The sequence below is a fragment of the Gavialis gangeticus genome, unplaced genomic scaffold, assembly GCF_001723915.1.
Source record: "Gavialis gangeticus isolate Ggan-Ray unplaced genomic scaffold, GavGan_comp1, whole genome shotgun sequence".
In the NCBI taxonomy this organism is placed as follows: Eukaryota; Metazoa; Chordata; order Crocodylia; family Gavialidae; genus Gavialis; species Gavialis gangeticus.
This window is the reverse complement of record NW_017728960.1, coordinates 3929601-3938243: the sequence shown is the minus strand read 5'-3', so window position 1 is coordinate 3938243 and position 8643 is coordinate 3929601. Positions and strand designations below refer to the sequence as shown.

General features: G+C 64.3%; 1 protein-coding gene and 1 long non-coding RNA gene across 2 annotated transcripts in view; both read left to right on the top strand.

Moving 5' to 3' along the window:
• The first annotated feature begins 337 nt into the window (after positions 1–337).
• Positions 338–8643, top strand: part of LOC109305119 — a 16327-nt gene continuing 8021 nt past the window's right edge. Inside the window, exon 1 of the long non-coding RNA XR_002099562.1 lies at positions 338–421. This is a non-coding gene — a long non-coding RNA (uncharacterized LOC109305119). The remainder of the gene's footprint in view (positions 422–8643) is intronic.
• On the top strand, positions 385–5125 carry PKLR (pyruvate kinase, liver and RBC). Its single transcript, XM_019528019.1, has 11 exons — positions 385–417; positions 1310–1492; positions 1669–1760; positions 2122–2253; positions 2469–2655; positions 2976–3246; positions 3618–3768; positions 3851–4003; positions 4140–4306; positions 4631–4812; positions 4940–5125. Exons 2-11 carry the CDS (start codon positions 1339–1341, stop codon positions 5044–5046), a joined length of 1596 nt encoding a protein of 531 aa, XP_019383564.1. The 5' UTR covers positions 385–417; positions 1310–1338; the 3' UTR covers positions 5047–5125.

Genomic DNA, 8643 nt, shown 5'->3' with positions numbered 1-8643 from the left:
CTTCCCGCTATATCTGCTGCTCTGTCTGCAGCTCCCTGCTGCTCTTCCTGCCTCTCCCTGCCCCGTCTGGTCCGGCCACAGGGCGTTGTGCCCGTCCCCTGCGTGGCACACAGGCAGGTGCAGGCTGAGACCGAGCAGGGTCTGACCAGGGCTGTTGCCACCGTTTGACTCCCGCCGACAGCTTCCTTTGCCCTCCCGCCCTGCCCCGCCGCTCCGGACCCAGCGCCCCAGGCCCCGGGCGAGCAGGGAGAGGCGGTGGCTCCTGGAGCCGGGCCAGGGCTGGGCTGGAGCCGGAGGGGTGGGGACAAGGAGCAGGGAGGGGCGAGGCTGGGAGCTGCCCAGGGGGCTGGCAGGGAGGAGGGGAGAGCTGCCATTTCCTAGTTCCTTGCTGGGGCGTCTCCCGTGTGCCGGAGCGAGGTGGGTGGCTCCTGGCTCGGGCGCAGCCACGGGCCTGGGTTGCAGCCCCTGCCCACCCTGGCCCCTCGCGCCCGCGCGCCGAGCTGGTTCTGCCTGCACAGGACCCTGGTGCCCAGGCCTGCTCCGCACATCGCAGCTGCCAGCCTCGCTCCTCCCTGGCCCCAGGACGGCCCGTGCGGGCCCAGGGAGCCTGTCTCATATGCCAGGGTAGCGCGACATGGGCCGTCCGTGCCGCACCGCTGTGAGACAACTGGCCCCAGAGCCTCCGTGTGGTCCCTGGGGTCTGCATCCCGGCTCCCAGGCCCTGGTTCCCGCTGGGCCTGCGCCATGTGCGGATGCTTGCCCTGGCTCTGCTCGCAGCGGGACCCAGTCTGTGCCGGGGGCTGCAGATTGGTCCCAGGTTGCTGCCGGCTCCTTCCCAGCTCCTGTCTCGGGGCCGGGTGCTTGTAATGAGCCTGGCAGCCAGCAAAGCCCCAGGCCACACAGGAATGACCTCTGGGCCGAGCTGGCCAAGCTCTGGTGACACTTTAACGAGCTCTGATGCGTCGGTGAGGCCTGCTCGGGAGGGGGGGTCTGGGCTGCAGGGAGGCAGCCACGGCAGGACGGCTGAGCTGGGGCCACACCGTGGAAGGTGGGTCCAAGCCCTCTGCTGAGCGATGACGAGGATCTTGGCACCAGGGAGGGAAGTGCCCACCGAGCTGATGGCTGCACAACAGCGGCGTGCAGCCAGCACTCCCCGCTCGTGCTGCCCCGAGCAGGGGGCACTGGCACTGCCCCAAGGAGGCCTCGGTGCTTCCTGCTGCTCCCAGCCCAGCACTGGGGGGCCAGGGCTGCCATCCCATAGGCTGCGCCTGGCAGCATCTGTGCAACTGCAGCCTCCCTGTCTCAGCAGGGATCATCAGGCTGTGGCTGCTGGAAGACATGGCTCAGCTCACCCAGGAGCTCGGCACAGCCTTTTTCCAGAAGAACCAGCTGAGGGCGTCCCGGGCGGACACCTTCCTGGAGCACCTCTGCCTGCTGGACATCGACTCGGTGCCCATCACCACCCGCAACACCAGCATCGTCTGCACCATAGGTACTGCTCCCCCGGGGAAGGGGCAAGAACCACCCTGGCCAGGAGCGCTGGGGGTGCCGGGCCACAGGACAGCACCGGAGACCTGCCTGGAGGGGCTTGGGCAAGGCCCCAGGGCCCTGAGGGTGGGATGGTCTCTGGGCAGAGGGCAGGAGGGTCTGAGCCTCTGTGCCTGCCAGGCCCTGCTTCCCGCTCTGTGGAAATGCTGAAAGAGATGATTAAGGCTGGGATGAACATTGCACGCCTGAACTTCTCGCATGGCTCACACGAGGTATGTGGGGAGGGGCCAGGCCCCGCAGACAGGTGGAAGCAGGGAGCCCCCAGCCTGGCACAGGGAGAGGGCACTGGGAGCCCAGGGTGCAGCTAGGAAGCATCTGCCCACCAGGGCAGCGGGGGACCCCCCACCTCACAGGCTGGAGCAAGGGAGGATATTGAGATGGGGACAAGTTTGTGGGCCCAGGGCAGGGCCCAGAGCCCCCTGACTGGGGCAAGCAGGGCCCCGAAGGGCAGGTGCAGACAGGGCCCTGATGGGAAGGGAAGGGGCAGGGCCAGAGACCACAAACTGGGGCAGGGGCAGGGACAGCACAGCTCTGCACAGCAGCCCCCCTGCAGCCCTAGCTCTTCCCTGCCAGTATCACGCCGGCTCCATTGCAAACATCCGGGAGGCGACGGAAAGCTTCGCCTCCAATCCTCTCTTCTACCGCCCCGTGGCCATCGCCCTGGACACCAAGGGCCCCGAGATCCGCACTGGCCTGGTCAAAGGGGTGAGTATAGAGCAGCTGGATGGGAAAGGGGCAGGGGCTGCTGGTGGGGGCTGCCCTGCCTTGCCCTGGCCTGGCCTGTAGCAGAAAGCAGGGGGTCCGGGAATTGGCAGGGGGACACTGGAGCAGGTGGGACCGGTGCGGTTTGGATGTGGCTGAGCAGGGTCTGCCGGTCAAGCTGGGCACGCTGGAGCCCCCATCGTGCTGTGCCTGTGCAGGGTGAAAACATGGAGGTGGAGCTGGTGAAGGGTTCCCGGGTGATAGTCACCACCGACGAGGCCTACAAGGAGCGCTGCGACCAGTCTGTCATCTGGGTGGACTACCGAAACCTCCCCAGGGTTGTCAAGGTCGGCAGGAAAATCTTTGTGGACGACGGGCTCATCTCCCTGGTGGTCAAGGAAATCGGTGCGTCCCCCAGTGCTCTGTGCCGCCCGCCCACCCCAGGGTGGCACAGGGCACCCCTGACCCAGGCCTGTGACCCCAGAGCTCTGACCACCACCTGCCCCCCACCCAGCTCTATGCTACATCCATACGCTCTGCGCTGATCTTAGCCCCTACCATGGCTGTGTTGCCCCTGCCAGTCCCCACGGGGGTGCCCATCCCAGCCCCTGCCCCCATACCCTCTGAACCCCACTGCTTCCCTGAGCTTCCAAGTTCCTCCAGGCCCCTGTCCCTGCGCCCCACGGACCTCGCAGGGCCTGGAACTGCCTCCCTCCCTGCCCCAGGCCCCAACAGCTGTGTGACGGAGGTGGAGAATGGCGGGGTACTGTGCAGCCGCAAGGGCGTGAACCTGCCAGGCGCAGAGGTCGACCTGCCAGCTGTGTCAGAGCGGGATGTGCGCGACCTGCACTTCGGGCTGCAGCACGGCGTGGACATGATCTTCGCCTCCTTCATCCGCAAGGCAGCTGATGTGGCAGCCATCCGGGCTGTGCTGGGCGAGCAGGGCCGCGCCATCAAGATCATCAGCAAGATCGAAAACCATGAGGGCGTCAGGAAGTAACTGTCCCTTTGTCCCTGGTTGTCTTCCCCCTGCCTATCAGCCACGGCAGCAGGGGAGAGAAATATTCCTTTCTGCCCCCCACGTCACCACTGGGGATGGGGCATCATGCCCACCCCAAAGGCATTTCCCCAGGGGCCACAGCAGCACTTACCTGCATGGGGTCATCAGGCACACACAGGCTTGCTCTGGCCATCCTTGTGTCCCACGAGCTCTCAGCTCTGTGGCCAGGCTGGCACCCGCTCTTGTGGCAGCCACGTGCCATTCCCTGAGCTCCCAGAACACGCCTTCACTAGCATGTCTTGGCTGGGGGGGGTATGATGGGGACCCCTCTCCTGAGCCCTGTGACTAAGCCCACTCTGTCCTGCAGGTTCAACGAGATCCTGGATGCCAGTGATGGGATTATGGTGGCACGTGGGGACCTGGGCATCGAAATCCCAGCGGAGAAAGTCTTCCTGGCACAGAAGATGATGATTGGTTGCTGCAACCGCGCGGGGAAGCCTGTGATCTGTGCCACGCAGGTGAGTCTGCTCCAGGCTCCGAGGATCGGGGCCCTGGGGGTTGATTGCTGTGACAAGCCCTGAGGCTCTCTCCTGCCTGCAGATGCTGGAGAGCATGATCAAAAAGCCACGGCCCACGCGAGCAGAGAGCAGTGATGTGGCCAACGCCGTGCTGGATGGAGCTGACTGCATCATGCTGTCAGGAGAGACAGCCAAGGGGGCCTACCCGGTGGAGGCTGTGAGCATGCAGCACGCGGTAAGAGTGCAGGGCGCCATGGGGAGCTCCCTGTGCTCTGTCAGGGCTCTGCAGGGAGGGGCAGGAGGACGGGGCTGGCTGTGCTCAAGCACGTTCACCAGCCCCATGTGGGCTCCTGTGCCTGCGTCCCATGCAGATCGCGCGGGAGGCCGAGGCCGCCATCTACCACCAGCAGCTGTTTGAGGAGCTGCGCCGGGTGACACCCCTGAGTCAAGACCCCACTGAGGTGACGGCCATTGGGGCAGTGGAGGCCTCGTTCAAGTGCTGTGCAGGGGCCATCCTCGTGCTCACCAAGTCCGGCCGGTGAGACCCTGTGGGGCAGGGGCCGCACTCCGGGGGACGGGGGAAGCCAGCTCAGCCAGGGAAGGGTCCTACCCTTAGGGTCATGGTGGGTGACACAGTGGAGTGCAGCGCATTGATGCCTGCCCCACCACGGTCTGTCACTCATCCCTGCTCGCGTCACGCCATCCCCAGACAGGGGTAGTGCCCCCAGTGCCAAGGCAACTCACCCAGGCTGCACTGCAAGTGAACCGAATGCAGGTGTCTTGACTCCTATCCCTGTGCCCACTGTGCCACCCCCATGGCACCTGGTGTGCGAGTCCTTACCCACCCCTCTGCACCTGGCAGGTCTGCCCAGCTGCTGTCCCGCTACCGGCCTCGTGCCCTCATCATCGCTGTGACACGGAGTGCGCAGGTGGCTCGCCAGGCACACCTGTGCCGGGGTGTCTTCCCTGTGCTGTACCGTGGCGCCCAGCAGGAGGTGTGGGCTGATGACGTGGATCGCAGGGTGCAGTTTGGCATTGAGATGGGTGAGTGCGAGCCCCACAGACTCATGCTTTGGCACAGCGCTTGCATGGGCCTGCCCCAGGCCCCGCACCCCTCTGCAGGCAGCCCCTGCTGCCCCCTGCCCCTCTCACCAGCTGCTTTTCTTCCCAGGACGTGTGCGTGGATTCCTGCGCTCCAGCGACATTGTCATCATTGTGACAGGCTGGAGGCCTGGTGCTGGCTACACCAACATCATGCGAGTGGTGAAGGTGTCGTGAGGGGGGCGCCTGGGGCTGCTCCTGTGCCCGGCCCCTGTGGTACCACATGGCTCCATCATTAAACACCCAGATTCAGGCAGCTTTCTCGTTGTGGCTGTTGTGGGTGCTGGAGGGGGGCACATACTACCCTGTGGCCCTGGGAATTGCTGCCAGGGTTGTGGTGGCCCTGGGCTGTTGGATGTTGTAGGACTTTAGAGGCTGGGGTGGCGCTGCCAGCTGAGGAGCTCCAGGCCCCACCGCCAGAGTTGCCAGCTGGGCTGAGGCCTCACCCTGACCCCAAGGAGAGGACAGGGACCAGGACTGGCTTTGGCTCCTTCCCCTTCCCCCAATACCCTGGTGAGGCGACTGGCGCTGGTTCTGCAGCACCCGCAGGTGCCTGGCCTTGGAGGCGTCCCCGGGCAGGGCCCAACTGTGCACAGCCTTGGCCCTGATGCCCCAGGACCCTGCCCTGGCCCTCCTGCCCAGCGCCTCCCCCCACAGCAGGATCCTCATGGCTCTGGCTCCTGTGCCAGGAAAGGGCAGGGCTGGTGCTGGAGGTTTCCCAGGCTAGGTGTAGGCTCCTGGTGCTGCAGCCCTGCTGCTCGCTGGGGGCTCTTGCCCCCCCAGGCTCTGCTTACAATGGTGCTGTTGATTGGCAATCTCCCCCTGATCTGCTGTGATCCCTTAATCTCCCCCTAAATCAAGTTTAATCAATCTCTGCTTGACTTCTTGGTAATCCCTTCCACACCGCTGCCAGCCCCAGGGCCTTGTGGCCATGTCACCTTCCTGCCACCTGCCAGCCATGGAAGGGACCTGGCTCCCCCTGAACCCTGCGGGCTGCACCTGCTGCTGTACCATTGGGCTTGGCCACGCAGTCTGGCAGTGACCATGCAGAGGTGCTGTGAAGGACACGGAGCATGGACACTCCCCGTTCCGGCTGGGGACCAGGGCAGCACTGCTTCCCGTGCCTTGGCCGACACTAGACCGCGCTGCTCTGTGCAGCCCCAAGCGGCTGGGGACACCAGCCAGGCAAGTGCTGGGATATCTCAGCTCTCAGGGAATGGGCGCAGATGATGTTTCAGGCAGATGCTTTCTTCTCTTCCTGTGGCTGCCCCTGTGGTCTGGCAGGCTGGGCCCAGGAGATGGGGTCTGGCCTCTGCAAGCAGGAAGCTGCGCAAAGGGAGCAGCTCCAGCTTCCCGTTCCTGGCATCTCCTTGTGTGAGGCCCAGCCTGATCCGAAATAATCAAATTATCAAGAAACCTGTTAATCAGGGCTCATCTCATTATCTGCCACCAAGCCTAATGCCTGCGAACTGTGCGGCTGCCCTGCGTGCCTGGCAGGCCTCAGTTCTGGTGCTGGATGCAGACACGGAGGGACACGGCTCCTGCGCTCCACGGTGCGGCCTGGGGAGCGGATCCAACCTGGCAAACCAGGCACGAAGCGCTGCGCCACCCTGGGACTCTGGTGGGACAGTGGCAGGGCCCTGCTGGGGAGCTCGGTGTGGGATTGTGGCAGAAGTTCCCTCCCTCGCTGGGTCCGAGTGGCTCTGTGGCCTCCAGGCCTGGAAGCGCCAGCGGGCAGGAGAGGAGCAGGAGCAATGCCCGAGTCATGGGGTCATGGCTCTGGGCCCTTGCCCATGGGTTCTGCTTCCCCATGCTCCCGGCTCTTTGCTCATCCACTGACCTTGATTTAATCTACTTAATGCTTAAACTCTGAGCTGCAATCAGGCAAAATCTCCCTGCCCCTGCCCCATTCTCTCCTCCAGCTTGTTACTAAATGGAGGAAAACAATAAAGATTAAATGTTAATCCCGCTGGTGAGTGCTGGGGCGGGTTGGGCTGGGGGTCTGCTCCCTGCAGAGCCCAGCCACACAGCTCTGCCCCCCGCCCAGCCTGGCTGCACAGCGCTCACTGGCTCCCTCCACACATCTGTGGGGGACCTCGGGGAAAAGCAACTACAGCATCTGTGCCCCCGCAAGCCTCCCTGCCCCGGGATGCTGCACCCTGGGCCTCAGCTCTGCAGCTCAGCTGCGCTGTGCTCTGAGGCCGTCCTGCCCTGGGGACGACTCACGGGGAACTGGTCCCACAGGGGCCTCAGTTTGGGGCACTGAGGCTCTGGCAGCACTTGGGCCCTGCTAGGGTCCTGCTGTGGTCCTGACTGCCCAAGGCCAAGCCTAATGTTCCCTCAGGGCTGTGCCCCTGGGCAGGCCAGGGGGTGAACACTGCCAGTTTCCCTGGCATCACAGCCAGGAGGCAGCCACGGGCACCCTGGCCTGAGAGCGTGTGGGGCTGAGATGGAGCAGGGGACTTCGTCCAGGGCTGCCACATGCAGGCAGGGAGTGGTGGGAGGTGGCACCAGCCGACAGTGGGGATGGGATGGGAGCCCCTGGCACGAGCGCTGCTGACAGAGGCACAAGGTGAGGCCGGCTTGGAGTCTCTGTTTATTACTGAAACCCGTATGTACAATGACGAAAATAAAAAAACGCTTTAAATCCTCTGCGATATGAAAACTACAAGCTCTGTACATCGACCACGGCGAGTGCAAGAGTGGGGGGTCATGGTCTTTGGTGACTAGACTCAAGCACGCACCCACATGTCATGGAGACACGCACCCACACGCGCGCACACGCACACACACACACACACACACACACACACACACACACACACAGGTGGTGCCCGCCCCAGCCTCCCCCTGACCCCAGCCCCTGCCAACACGGGAGCTTTTGCTCCCCTGGGCAGAGCCATGCCTGCTGCCTCGTGCACTGCCTGGGTCGGCTCCAGGCCACGATGGACCAGCCCAAGGGTGGCGGCGCAGTGGGACTACGCTGGTGGCTGCCCAAGGCTCTCGGCAGCAGGGGAAGGGTCCAGTGGGGACGCGGCTGCACTGACTACGCTGCCGTGTCTCCAAGGCCCAAAGCCCCGTGCGGCGGAAGCGGGGCCCACACAATGGGATGCCACACGACAGCTACGAATGTCTCTACGTGACGTAGTGTAAACAAGAAGATCTGGAATGTTTGAATCGAAGCGATCGGCCTGCAGGCCCCTTCCAGAGGAGCCGCGGGGCAGTCGGGACAGGGGCAAGGAGGGGCTGGGAGGGGAGCAGAGATGGGCAGACAGGGAGCGGGATGTTCGAGTCCGTGAGAAGAAGGCAGTGCTGGGTGTCCCCTCCCGCGGCGCACCAAGGGCCGGGCTTGGCGCCCTGCAGCGATGCCTCCGGTCCCAACATCCCAAAGTACTAACGGAGAGGACATGACAACTCACCTCGAAGCGGCCTGGCATGAAAAGAAACCCAAGCCTACCGCTGCGCCTAGGCGTGGCTCAGGGGTGGCGCCTAGCACCTCTACGCACCTATGGGGCCGATCTCTGCACTGCTGCCGACACCACAGCTGGCGCGGGGGCTACGAGGGGTTTCCTGACACTAGTCACGGAAGGAAGAAGCTTGTAGAGCGCAGCGGCTGGGGGGCGACACTACTCTAACCAGAACCGGCAACACGTTTGGACCCAAAAGCAACACTGTAAGCAGAATCAGCTGCTCAGCAGAGCCACAACTCAAACACACACTGCTAACTACTGGTTCCCGGAAAGCAGCGGCTTGGGGGGCAGAGACCCCCGCCCC

Excerpts from the sequence above, each read along its gene's own strand:
- PKLR (XM_019528019.1), top strand. The coding sequence starts at position 1,339 with ATGGCTCAGCTCACCCAGGAGCTCGGCACAGCCTTTTTCCAGAAGAAC. Across the intron at positions 2,656-2,975 it reads CCTGGTGGTCAAGGAAATCG|GCCCCAACAGCTGTGTGACG; the intron begins GTGCGTCCCCCA and ends TCCCTGCCCCAG. Across the intron at positions 3,769-3,850 it reads CTGTGATCTGTGCCACGCAG|ATGCTGGAGAGCATGATCAA; the intron begins GTGAGTCTGCTC and ends TCCTGCCTGCAG.